This window comes from Panicum virgatum, chromosome 2K, assembly GCF_016808335.1.
Source record: "Panicum virgatum strain AP13 chromosome 2K, P.virgatum_v5, whole genome shotgun sequence".
Taxonomy (NCBI): Eukaryota; Viridiplantae; Streptophyta; class Magnoliopsida; order Poales; family Poaceae; genus Panicum; species Panicum virgatum.
This window is the reverse complement of record NC_053137.1, coordinates 59262053-59275769: the sequence shown is the minus strand read 5'-3', so window position 1 is coordinate 59275769 and position 13717 is coordinate 59262053. Positions and strand designations below refer to the sequence as shown.

Here is a 13717-nt window from a genome sequence, read left to right as displayed (position 1 = left end):
AATAATAACGAAATGTGCTATTACCAAAACCCAATCTTTTCCACAAACTAAACATAGCCTTAAGCAGTTCACAGGTCCGCGTCTTTGCGGCGATGGCCAGTTCTTTGGCTTGTTGTGTACTTGTGTGTCGTCACTATTCAGAAGCAAAGTAGGATCCAGGCCAGGGGATAACAAAGTAACTGAATGCCGTGGTACTGTATTATTTTCTGTCAAGTTCAGCAATGACATGTCCTACTGCTGTTGGACGCACAGTTTTTGTAGTACTGTATTATTTGCAGGTCCTTGTTTTTTATTCTCTAGTTCACCTTACAGAATGATACGAATGTATATATCTAGGTAGCATCATGGCCTTCAGTTCGGACCTCGCTGTTCCAGCGGTGTTTAATTTCCGCAGCGTTGATCGATCAGCCGTTCGACGGGAGCACACAGTTCCCGACCTCTGCAGGAAACAATGGATCAGAAACATGTTAGATTATTCAGAGAGGAGAGAGAGCGTGCGAGCGGCGTCGACAGGACACAGGAGTGGGTTGCCGGAAGCAGCGCGTGTGGTGAACTCACTGGGTTGCTGGTAGACGACGGAGCCGGCACCAGAGAAGTCGCAGGCCACGGCCGCCCGGCCCTTGCTCTGGTAGTAGCTGTTGAACGCGTAGGAGGCGTGCGAAGCCTTGGTGTCCGGCTGGAAGCACGGGCCGCCGGGCTGGATCGCGCTGCAGTCGGCGCCGTGTCCGCACGCGTAGTCCAGCGCCGTCTGCAGCCGCGCGTCGCCGACGCCCGCGTTCGCCACGCACCAGCTCGCCGTCGCGGCGCACATGCCTACACATGTCTCCGCGCTTGAGATGGGGGACAAGGCCGGGTTTCCTGTCCAAGCTCTATCTAGTCTACTCTAGGCGCCATGGATGACGAAGAACGCTTTCGCTACTCACTGGGTTGCTGGTCGACGACGGTGGCGGCGCCGGAGAAGTCGCACGCCACGGCCGCCCGGCCCTTGCGCTGGTAGTAGTCGTTGAACGCGTACGTCGCGTGAGCGGCCTTGGTGTCCGGCTGGAAGCACGACCCGCCGGGCTGGATGGCGCTGCAGTCGGCGCCGTTGCCGCACGCGTAGTCCAGCGCCGCCTTCAGCTGCGCGTCGCTGGCACCCGGTTTCGCCACGCACCAGCTCGCCGAGCTCGCCGTCGCGGCGCACATGGCTACATATTGTTGGAACCGGGCCGCCGACGCACAGCGTGCCCGCCACACACCCCAGGCCGTCGGACCGCGACATACGCGCCCGAACGCATAGCAGCGGGTCTTAGGTCTGTTGGGCCGACACTCCCCCCAAAAAGCTAGCCCATTAGGGGGTTGCACCCTCAACCTTATAAACCATGCCTGCCCACCCACAACTCACCATGTGGGACTATTCCCAACAATCTCCCCCTCACACATGGTGATTATGGTGCAGCGGAATGCACTGGGCCGACCTGAGCTCTGATACCAAATGTTGGAACCGGGCCGCCGACGCACAGCGTGCCCGCCACACACACCCCAGGCCGTCGGACCGCGACATACGCGCCCGAACGCATAGCAGCGGGTCTTAGGTCTGTTGGGCCGACACTCCCCCCAAAAAGCTAGCCCATTAGGGGGTTGCACCCTCAACCTTATAAACCATGCCTGCCCACCCACAACTCACCATGTGGGACTATTCCCAACACATATATCTCGGCGAACAAGGCACACCTCGTGAGATGGGGACAAGCAAGGGGCCGGGGTTGCCTATCCAAGCTCTCTCTACTAGCACACCTCATGGAACAATGGAACAAGCACACCTCACTACTCACCGGGTTGCTGGTAGACGATGGAGGCAGCACCGCTGAAATCGCACGCCCCGGCGGCGCGGTTCATGCTCTGGTAGTAGCTGTTGAACGCGTACGAGGCGTGCGCGGCCTTGGTGTCGGGCAGGAAGCACGAGCCGCCGGGCTGGATGGCGCTGCAGTCGGCGCCGTGGCCGCACGCGTAGTCCAGCGCCGCCTGCAGCCGCGCGTCCCCGACGCCCGCTTTGGCCACGCACCAGCTGGGCGTCGCCGGCGGCGGCACGGCCCCCCCGCCGCCGCCGCCGCCGGTGGGGCGGCGGAAGTCGAACTCGTACACCTTCTGCATGTTGGGGTAGAAGAGGCCGAAGTGCTGCTCGACGTCGTCGGCCCCGGCGCCCTTCTGGTTCTCGTTGAAGAGGGCGAAGATGTACACGTCCATGTCGGCGTCCGGGCGGTGCGGGGTGCCCCGGTTGCCGGCCAGCACGCGGTTCATGAGGTTGTTGATGTACGCCTGCGCGTTGGCCACCGTGGCCACCGCGCCCCCGTTCCCGGCCTGCAGGAGCCTCCTCCTCCGGCCGCCGCCGCCGCGCTTGAGCCCTCCGCTCGACGGCGCCCCGTGCTCAGTGTGGCCGACGGCCAGGCTGGCGAACCCCAGCTTGTCCATGGCGTAGTAGGTGGCGTCGCGCTGGGCGTCGAGGAGGTTGTAGTACGTGAGCTTGGTGTCCGGGTCGACCACGCCGGGGTTGGAGTTGGCCAGGACGTAGTCGAGGGTGAAGGCGTCTGGCTGAGCCATGTACGTCAGGTACGGGTAGTAGTTGACGGAGAGGTAGGAGCCCGTGCTCTGGAGGAGGTCGAGCATGGGCTTCATCACCGGCTGCGCGATGCTGTCCTTGAACCTGCCCGCCGACGGCGGCCAGGACTCCGCCAGCGCGTCGAAGGCGACCGGCGTGGTCACCTTCACGGCGTCGGCCATGCCCAGCTGCGCCAGCGCCGCCTGCACGTTGGTCATGGCCGGGACGAGGGCCGAGTTGAGGTCGGGCCTGGAGTCGAACACCTCGTTGCCCACGGCCACGGCGTGGATCTGCGTGGCAGGGCGGTACGCCGCCACGTTGTCCCGCACCCACTGGAGCGCGTTGGACGGGGCCGAGGCCACGTCGGCCACGTTCTCGTTGGGCACCATCACCATCACCTTGATGCCGGTGTTGGCCAGGGACGTCAGCACATTGGGGTTGGCGTCGTAGATCCTGACCATGGTGATGCCGTTCTGCTTGAGCAGGTTCACCACCGACGCCGGGTCCGGCAGGTCGTTCGCCACCCGCCCGTAGCTGACGCCCAGCGCACCCGCCTCTGCGATGCACAACATACCAACTGGTTAGCATTGACACAATCTGAAACCGCACCGACGATCATTCCTAAAACCGAAGTGTTTCTGTGCGACGCTGCACGGTTATCACCTGCACGTGAGAAGAAGAAGAAGAGCAGAGGCAATGCGGCGCCGACGAGGCGGGTGAGAGCCATGCTGCCCTCCTGCGGTGGCACCGGGGGGCGGACAGAGGAAGACGATGAAGGTTGAGTGCGGGATGAGCGACAGGGTTCGTGCGAATTTATAGCCGGCAGCGGCATCGAGCTCAAGGTCGAGGTGATCAGGCACTCTGCGTGCATGGACAACTGCCGATCGCTAGCGCATCCAGGGCCCCGGCGCCCAGCTCCGCTGGAGAGTGAACAAATTGATCTGCCCGTACGTGTCTGACAGACAGGGATATCCAAGTCAACCGCGACCTGCTAGGTGATGCGCTCTACCAAACAAAATGGTTCGCCTCATCCTCCATGGATATACGCCGCTCAACCCCTTCGCTTGGTTGATTCCCCTCCACATCCCCCTATAGGATCTGGTGAGCTAGCTAGGTCGTCTTAGGCAGTGGCGGATGCAGGATGAGAGGCAAGAGGGGGCTGAAATAATGGAGATGTTGATTTGTGTGAAAATTTAATGGTGATTTGATGCTTTTGCTATAGTATTTTATGTGTAATTAGGGGAGCTTAGGGGGGCTGGAGCCCCCCTAGCTCCCCTGCTGGATCCGCCGCTGGTCCTAGGCTTCAAGGAAAAGTTATGGAAGGATGGTCCTCCTAAAATGGTTTCCGTTTCAGCTTCACCGGTGAAACAACTCTTTCTTTAGTGTGGCTGAGAAAACCAACTGTGGCCGGAAAAAAATGGAGTGGGCGACGGGTCCATCGCAGCGCTGGGGCGCCCCCTGCCTGATGGATGCCACGTGCCCTTCCAACCCATCGGACGGCAACTGCTCAGCAGCTCCAATCGCTGGCTCGCTTGCCTTTCCGCATCGGCTCGGCTCCTTTCGTTCCAAGCAGCGGCGCGTCGAGCCATCGACTAATCGCTCCGCCGGTACCCCCACTCGCCGCGGCCCTGTTCCCGCAGGTAACCCCCACCCCCGCCCACATGCCGAGGAGCGCTACTAGAGCCACTTAAGGCCAGTCTCATAGGGAGTATCATAAAAATGTCATGGCATTAAATTTACTAACATATTTCAATATTATGAGGAGAGAGAAAAGAAGAGTGTTATGAAATGTGAAAGGATGACACTCCGCTGGCACCGTTCTTAAAATTTCAATCTAGATAACTGTGTCGATGACACTCCAGTGAGACTGGCCTAACAAATTCAGCTAGATGTCTGTTCGCTAATGAATGAGGTAATCTATACTGGAAATATCATTTTCCGTGGCAAACTTTGTCGCCAATCAGCTCGATCGGTCTATTATGGCACATTATTTCCACAAGATAATTAAGAAGCACGACGGACGGACGGACGCACGAACAAACTAAAATTGTGAGACCAACAAGCACCACCAGTCCTTCATTGTTCTACAAAATCGTGCCAAACTTCCTACAGATGCACGCATTGCTTGCAAGTTGCAACAAGTAGTGCCCGTATGCATTCATACGTGCCACTGCACACTCCCCCACTTGCGAAGCCAATTTCCTGCTGCATGCGGTCCTCCCCTCCCCATGTCGAGAAGCCAACGACGACTTGACTCAAGCAATTTTGTTTCTTGCTCTACTTCTTTCCAAAACTTTTCAACTCTTGTGGAAAATAAAGAGAAGCAGCACCAAGTGCTGATCGATAATGACAATAGCTTCGAAGATATTGTGGATTGGGCAATAGTCTCATTCAGAGAAAAGTCTAGATAAATCCACTAGAGTTGGCTTCAGTATATGCCAAGGACCATTGTTTTAACTTTTAATTTGTCAGAGTCCATAGGAAGACTTAGCAAACGTCAATAGTTGAAGGATATAGGTTCACACTTCGATTGCTGATGAGTACCGAACGATGACAACATGGCATGTTAGAAAAATCAGGAGATTAGAAATTCAAATCCCTACAAGAACTAGATCATGTATAGAACATCATCCTAGCGTTAGTTTGGATGCCTCAATTGTTTATATAAAAATACTACCCACGATATGTGTTATGCATTCATGTGCGATGGAAAAGATAAGAATATCAATTCACAAAACAAATCAATTAAATATATATGAACCAAAATGAAATTCATTGCAACTAAATAATGATAAATATGTATTATATTTAGAGTATGTTTTAGAATATTTGATATATGAAAGAGGGCATGAGATAGATACTTATAATTATTAGCTATAAATCTTATATTTTTATATTAATTCTAATTAGCTCGTGCGGGAGCACAGGTTGATAGGCTAGTAGTAGCCTCTAATTGTTAGCTCCTCTTTGGGATGCATCCGTTATGGGGCCTTGAAGATCTGTTGTAGGGATAAGTATCCACACAAGACTTATGGGTCTAGTATACAAACTAGTGGTCTCTTCACAATCCAACTTGCATTGGTCCTTATATATTTTAGCTCAAAGTCATATAAAATTAGAGTCTGGCTCTTTTAAGACATAACTTTTAAATCATCTAAGTTAAAATTTAAGACCCTTTACCACCCGAAGGCCCGAACCACAACATATCCAATCACTAATTTATAAATAAAATCAATCTATCATTTAAGTATGTTTACATCTAAATATATTATCATTTAAAATTATAATCGAAATTACAGTAGTATTGCTAATGCGAATCTAGAACGACGGATAGATTGGATTATGGAGTATGTGACATACTATGGAACAAGTGGTGATCCCGCCGCCGCTCGAGTCAATGGTTAGTCCTTGCGACGCAATACGGCAATACTTAGGCCAGTTGCCTTTGTCGCGCTATGTATGGGACCATGGAAAACAGCGATGCTACTTTTTTTTTTCCACAACAATTTGGTTCACCTATCTTGACTTGAATGTGTCCGATCCATCATTTTCGAGTTTCGAGTTCGTTTCTCACCCGTGGTTGACTCGAAATTAAAAGGCCGAAGCTGCTGCTCCATCAGTCCATCCATAGCTAGCTGGACTGATTTGGACTGGCTCAAATTCGTGCGGCCGGATGGCACGGACGTACAGCCACCAGGTACAGTAATTCGGGCCAATGAGCTGCCTCAGTTCATCGATCCCAGACTGCAATCCAGTCGCTGGTTGCGGCCAACACTGACCGAAGAAGTCTGGTCAATGACCTTTCCGTGATCGAAAACGCGTGCATGATTTCCACGGCAGAAGCTGGATGGAATTTGTCGTCGTCACGGGTCAAACACTACAGCAGATCACGAGTGTATGGTAGAACCGCGATGTATTCAGGGACTTTCTAATTTACGGTCGCTCGTTTTTTTTTCCCATTGGTACGGTCGATTTCCGACAATCCCACCTTTTCACTTTTGACTAATCTGCGGTTCCCACACATTCTATTTTCGGAAGCCAGCTACTAGCGCTAATAGATGGATTCAGTATCAAAGGATGGGAAAATTAGTAAAAACAGAATTTATACTAAAAAATTAATATTGCAAAATTATGCTTGAGGCATTGAAAAAGTTTGTGCAGAAAAAACCCTCGAAAGAAAATTTTACAGAAAACTTTTTCGATAGAAAATGTGAAGAAATTTTTTCGATATGTTAAGAAAAAAATATTTCCAAACTATTTGAAAAAACTACAACCCGTGAAAAAGTTTTTATAATACAAACTTTTTAGAATTATACTTGAGTGACTGAAAAAAAAATTGTGCAAACAAATATCTGTGAAAAATTTGACAGAAAAATTATGGCTACAAAAAAGTACATATTTGTTTGCTTGAAACAAGAAAAAAGGGAAACAAAAAGGAAAAGAAAAAAAGAAAAATGGAGCGCGGACCGCCACCGAGCCGATGTGGACGGGCTCGCCAGAACTTGGAGCCGTCTGGATCTCGCTGGACTCCCCCGCAGGAGTCCGTCGCCTGGAGCTCGCTGGAGCTACATGGAGGGCCGCCGTCGCTTGCTCTCTGCAGCAGCCTCCGTTCCCCGCAAGGACCAAAGCACGCGGAGCACCCCCACTCCTTGGCCGGAGACGCCACCCAACCCTGCTCCCTTGCGAACCCCCAGTCAGAGAAAAGAAGGGAGGAAAGTGAAGGGGACGAGAGGAAAGCGGAAGGAGGAAGGAAAAGGACAATGAGAGAATTTTTATGATTTCTCTATTATTTTAAGAGTGTCCACCTATAATTTTAGATAGTTTCACGTGGAGGCTTCAAAGAAATCTGCAATTAGTAATAGTAAGATGTGCACTATAATCTAATTTATAAGAGGAACTTATATAGTGAAACACTGCACCATGCATATCATGAAAGGAATATATTGTTGTGCCATGCAAAAAACCAATTACCGTAAAGCGGCCTTGGATCATTACAAAGTAATAAAGACCACTAGATTCTATGTGCTCCTAGAGTAATCATGAGCCACCATCATTTAGTGCTTAAAGTAGAAATCATATGCTATTGTGTAATGTTTTAAGTGGGCCAATTTATTGAAAATGCCAAATCCAAACTTTAATTTCGCTGAACAATATATTTTCTATAATAGTATACAAGAATCCATCCATAAATATAAGATGGAGATATATATACAATTTAGTTTATTTATAGACTATAACATGAAAGTGTAAATATTTATATACGAAAGCAGGGAGCAAGCAACTTGCATTGCCATTTGCTGTGGTCAGCGGGGATCGGCGTGGCAATGTCCAGCGTTGACTAATTTACCCTCGTCTACATAGCTTTGTCTCTTAACTTTCTCCTTCTATTCCACCAAAAAAAAAAAACTCTCCTTCTACCGGAGTATACCGAACGCAATGGCTCACCACCTCCTGCCCATGGCGGCCATCCTCGCCGCCGCCGCCCTGCTCGTTGTCCCCGCCGCAGGTTACCCCTGGCCGGTGTGCGGCGGGACCAACAGCTTCGAGGCTAACAGCACGTATCAGGCTCATCTCGACTCCGTTGCCGCCACCCTGCCCAAGAACGCCTCCACGTCCCCGATCCTCTTCGCCACCGCCGTCGTCGGCACCATCCCGCAGCAGCTCTGGGCCATGGGGCTCTGCCGCGGCGACATCAACGCCACGGGCTGCTTCAGCTGCCTGACCCAGGCTTTCAAGGACCTGCCCAACGACTGCTCCTACGACAAGGACGGCACCATCTACTACGACCCCTGCATCCTCCACTACTCCGGCGTACGCGTCCTCCCCGGCGGCGACGCCGGCATGACGACTGGGACGTACACCGTCAACACCAACGCCAACGTCATGTCGGACCCGGCCCGGTTCGTGAGCCTCCGAGCCGCCCTCATCAACGCCACCGTCGCCTACGCCGCGAACAACTCGACGCGGCTGTTCGCGACTGGGGAGGCCGACTTCAACCATGAGTTCCCCAAGGTGTACACCCTGGCGCAGTGCAGGCCGGACAGGACGCCGGCGCAGTGCCAGAGGTGCCTCGCCAGCATCGTGGCGGCGAACCTGGGGGCGTTCCAGAGCTACATCGGAGGTAGGGTGCTCGCAATCAACTGCAACTACCGGTACGAGACGGTGCCCTTCTTCCATGGACCGGCAATGGTGCGGATGGCATCACCGATCTCAGGAGCTCCGACGCCAGCGCCGGCGCCGGCGCCGGGGCCGGCTGTGCAGCCACCGGTTGGGACGCCGCCGGACGCCAGATTAGGTGAGTAAAAGCTTATGTCCCGTCTTTGTTTGAAACACAACCAACATCTCAGCACTTCCATCTTACTATTACTAATTGGAGGCTCCTTTTGAAGTCTCTAAGTGAAGCCACCTAGGATCTATCCTAGGTGGACAGTCTAAAAAAAATAGAGAAATTCTACAAATTCTCACAAAAATCAGAAATATCCGGCCATCAATTCGGCAACTCTAATCATAATAATCATTGGATCTGTTATATTTTTTAATAAATTATCCACCTTTGCTATTATAAAAATGGACTAAAGTAACCCCTAAATATGTATCTAAATTACCCACCTCTGCCATTATAAAAAATAATCTAAAATAATCCCCTAATCTTCATGTAAATTACCCACTTATGCCATTATAAAATAATATCAAACAATCCCTAAATTTTCATATATATTATCCAATGATAAAATAATAAAAGTTAAAATCAACTCCAAATCTGAAACAAAATTATGTTATTATAATAAAATCTTAAAGTGCATCAATATAAAATTATAAATTACTATTCCTATCATTATTAATACATTATTTATGTTATTATTTATATAAATATATATACTAATCATAAGGTGTTTGTCACCATATATCATGTACAAGAGAAGAGATAAGAATACCAATTTTTATGTTGTTCACATAGCTCAACACAAAGTGCTCAATTAAACACATATCAAACATATATGAAAGTGTGATGCAAAGTGAGAAAATTGTTAGTAACTAAACCTTTTACATTTATTACAATTATATAATGATAAATATATATCTTTGCAGTACTGGATTAGAATATTTAATTGGTTAAAGAGAGCGTGAAATAGATAATTATTAGATATCTCTAACTAGCCCGTGCATGAGCACAAGTTAATAGACTAGTGTGGCCAATCTAAAGTCTTTTTTTTTGAATATCCGTAGTAATTTTTTTCTGAAAATTGAATTCCTTGTTTTCAATGGAAAATTTGCCCCTTGTGTTGTGTCTTCTATATTCAATTTGTGATATTTTCGCTATATTAATTGCCGGGATACGTATTTGAAGTGATGTTTTCTCACGCAGGACGGAGAAAGTACTCGCGATTCCATTATGGCGATCGCGCGTCAGGACCCTTCGTGGCGCGCGATGAGCTGTCCGTGCTCTCCGCAGTCCGATCTCTACGTAACGTGTGACGTGAGACTCCACCCACCCACGTGAGTCGTTATTTTTTTTCACCCACCTCCATATGATTGACATTACAGGTATTTATTTTTTTCTTTTCATTTTTTTGTTTTTCCTTTTACGTTCCATAAGTGTTGTTATTTTTTTCTTTTCTAGTTTTTTCTTTTTACCTTCTATATGTCTGAAGTTTTCTTGACAACTTTTATATGAAAATCGTACTAAAAAATTATACCAAGACTAGTGCTTAGAAGTTGCATGGTAAATTTGTGCGTACAAAAATTGTGTGAGAAATCTTCCAGATAACATCTTCGTACAATTTGTGCTGAAAAGTTATCCTCTATAAGTTATTTTAGAAAACTACACATTAAATTTTGTATGCACTGTGAAAGCTGTGTTAAAAAAGTATTAATTTCAAATTGTTAAGAAAAAATTATACGTAAAAGTTATGTACAGCATAAAAAGTTATAATACGAATCTGGCTTCAGTGAAGATGTGCAAAAAAAAATTATACTTGCAAATTATATATATAGGTTATAATGTTCCAAAATTGGAAAGTTGTGCGGAATAATTTGTTTCCTAAAAAGGAAAGCGATCCCTGTCCGTATAAAATCAATTAGTTTTTTTCTTTGGAAAGTTATAACTTGTAAATATAACTTTGTGTATAACTTATAACACACATGTTCGGAGACATAAAATCTCATCATAACTTTTACAGTACACATAACTTTTACGTATAATTCTTTCTTAAACTTCTCAAAAAATAACTTTTTAGCACAACTTTTACAATACATAAAATTTTGGTACATAGTTTTTTAAATAACTTGTGGAGGACAACTTTTTTGCACAACTTCTATGGTGTTAACTTTATCAGAAAGATTTATTGCACAAATATTTTAACGCACAAGTTCATCATATAACTTTTGAGTACAATTCTCGATATACTTTTTTCTACAACTTCTATAAGAATTTATCAAGAGAACTTAGACACATGATAGAAAAAAGGTAAAAAAAGAAAGAATCTGAAAAGAAAAAAGATCTCTGTAATATAAATCTGTTTTATAATTTATGTATGTACACTTATATATAACAGTGGGTTTAAAGGAAATTCCGAAGGTGAATGGGGAGGCAGGGGCCTACCACTTGGGGCCTGGGCTTCTGCAGACTCTCGAGGGTCTCGAGGGGTGGGGGGCACATGCGGACATGCCTTCAATAGTTCTGCTACGCATGCACGCATGCACGGTACAAGCAGCGCGCGGACCTGTTGTTTCCAAAAAAGAAAAAACTATGATGTCTGAAATCGTTTGTTGAAAACTCTCCTAGCGCACGCGCGCGTTTTAGCAAGCCCCGAAAGTACTCCACTGTGGCAGTCGTTGTTCTTGCAGTTGGGTTACCAAGTCTTGCAGCCTTGAATCTTATCGCCTGCCTCTGTTTCTGGAGGCGGCGGCGACCAATTGAAGAAGCGAAGAAGCAGCCATGTATGGACCGTACCTCAAAACTCCGAAATTTTGACACCTTGAGTCGTTTTATTGGAAACCTGAAAACAATCCGAATCCAATTCTACTTGAGCAGACCCCGTGTATTCAGCCGAAGCAGAGGACATGGAAACGGTGGACTCGATGATGATCGACGTCTCCACCCTGCGAGCCGCGACAGGAAATTTCGACGAGAGCAACAAGCTCGGAGAAGGCGGCTTCGGAGCGGTGTACAAGGTACTCAAGGAGCAATCAAGCATGTTCCGTGGAATTCCTCAACTGACAGATGCTCAGAGACTAACAGAGTACGTTTGGTTTGGTTTGTTCAGGGTGTCCTCCCCGACGGCGAGCAAATAGCGGTGAAGCGGCTGTCCAGGAGCTCGACGCAGGGAGTGGAGGAGCTGAAGAACGAGCTCGCGCTGGTGGCCAAGCTCAAGCACAAGAACCTCGTCAGGCTCGTCGGCGTCTGCCTGGAGCAGCAGGAACGGCTGCTAGTCTACGAGTTCGTCCCCAACCGGAGCCTCGACCTCACCCTCTTCGGTAACGATCGAACTGCTCCCAACGCACGCCGTTTGCAACTTTTACCTCATCATCACATCACTGATCCGTGATCACTCCCTGCTTCCTTCATTACCATTTCAGACACTGAGAGTGAGAAGCGTGAGCAGCTGGACTGGGAGCAGAGGTACAGGATCATCAACGGCATCGCTCGGGGCCTGCAGTATCTGCACGAGGACTCTCAGCTCAAAGTTGTCCACCGTGACCTCAAAGCCAGCAACATCCTGCTGGACGCGAACATGAACCCCAAGATCTCGGACTTCGGCCTCGCCAGGATCTTCGGCCGAGACCAGACCCAGGCCGTCACCAGCCGTGTCGTCGGAACCTAGTCAGTATCTATACCAAATAAATTGATTTGTTAACCCGTTCAGGTTCAGCTTTTCTTCAGGCAAAAATGACTGAAATTTTGCCTGGTTCCTCGTTTCAGTGGGTACATGGCGCCGGAGTACCTGATGCGCGGGAACTACTCCGTGAAGTCGGACGCGTTCAGCTTCGGGGTCATGGTGCTGGAGATCGTCACGGGGAGGAAGAACAGTAACGACGGCGATAGACCCCAGCAGTCTGGAGACCTCTTGACCACCGTAAGTGCAGTGCAGTCTGATCACCATTGTCTATGCAAGTTCTGGTGAAGCTAAGCTCAGGGTTGCATTGTTGCAAACCACCGTGCAGGTATGGGAGCACTGACGGCGACGGAGCTGGTGGACCGGGGCATGAGCGGCAGCTTCCCGGTGGGCGACGTGCTGAGGTGCATCCACGTAGGGCTGCTGTGCGTCCAGGGAGACCCGGCGGCGCGGCCGGTCATGTCGTCAGTGGTGATGATGCTTGGCAGCGACACGATCACCCTCCAAGCGCCGTCCAAGCCGGCGTTCTTCGCCAGGAACAACGGCACTAACAACACGACCATGTCGACGGCGGCATCGGTGCAGGGCTAGCCGTGGGAGTCCACAACAGTTTTCAGCAACTTGTGCGCATCGACCTGTATGCTTTTGCATGGGCTAGAAACGGTTTTCAGAATTTTCATTTCAGTGTTTATGTTTGAGATTGAGTTGTAGATGCCCATTTTGAACCCATATGGGATACTTGTGGAGCATCCAAAAAAATGATGCGCGACTATTTCCTCCACATAATCAAGGTACGTGACACAGATGTAACCAGACTGAACGTGTGTTAGTGTTTAGCAGATCAACAAGAATGAGCTAAGAATAGAATTTAACTTGGGCCCACATTTTCTTTGTCAAATCCACTTCAAAAGTAGAGTGAGGGAACTTTAATATGAGCTCAACTGTACTTGTAAAATCTTTCTGAAGCATAGTCAAAAGATCCCAAATATATTCCCAGGCATCAGGAATTCCACAAGATAAGAAGCACAAACGTCGCACGCACGGCCGGGATGTGGAAAAAGTCGACCAGCAAAGCAGCACCATTTGTTTCTGTTCTGCAGATACATTGCTTACAGGGTGCCCCAGTATGCATTCATACATGCACGGATGATGCACCTCCCGACCCCACTTGCGAGTTGCCACTTTCCTACAACCCTCATACGCATAATCCAAGCCAACGGCGACTTGACCCAAACCTTCTTGCTACTTCTTTCCAAAAGCTTTCAGCTCTTGTAGAAAAAAAAAGGGGAATCTGCACCAGGCG

The 13717-nt window shown here is 48.8% G+C and overlaps 1 protein-coding gene and 1 pseudogene across 3 annotated transcripts; one reads left to right on the top strand and one right to left on the bottom strand.

Moving 5' to 3' along the window:
* Window positions 1-168: 168 nt before the first annotated feature.
* Window positions 169-3585, bottom strand: LOC120690351 (glucan endo-1,3-beta-glucosidase 13-like). Of its 3 annotated transcripts, XM_039972984.1 has the most exons (5): window positions 3242-3569; window positions 1815-3134; window positions 924-1187; window positions 559-813; window positions 169-439 (listed from the first exon to the last, which is right to left on the bottom strand). In XM_039972984.1, exons 1-5 carry the CDS (start codon window positions 3447-3449, stop codon window positions 405-407), a joined length of 2082 nt encoding a protein of 693 aa, XP_039828918.1. In that variant the 5' UTR covers window positions 3450-3569; the 3' UTR covers window positions 169-404. The 3 variants fall into 3 exon arrangements, with proteins under 3 accessions (XP_039828918.1, XP_039828924.1, XP_039828929.1); XM_039972990.1 differs by lacking the exon at window positions 559-813 and having other exon boundaries at window positions 3242-3585; XM_039972995.1 differs by lacking the exon at window positions 924-1187 and having other exon boundaries at window positions 3242-3564.
* Window positions 3586-7911: 4326 nt separating this feature from the next.
* LOC120690379 lies at window positions 7912-13296 on the top strand (annotated as a pseudogene).
* The last annotated feature ends 421 nt before the right edge of the window (window positions 13297-13717 follow it).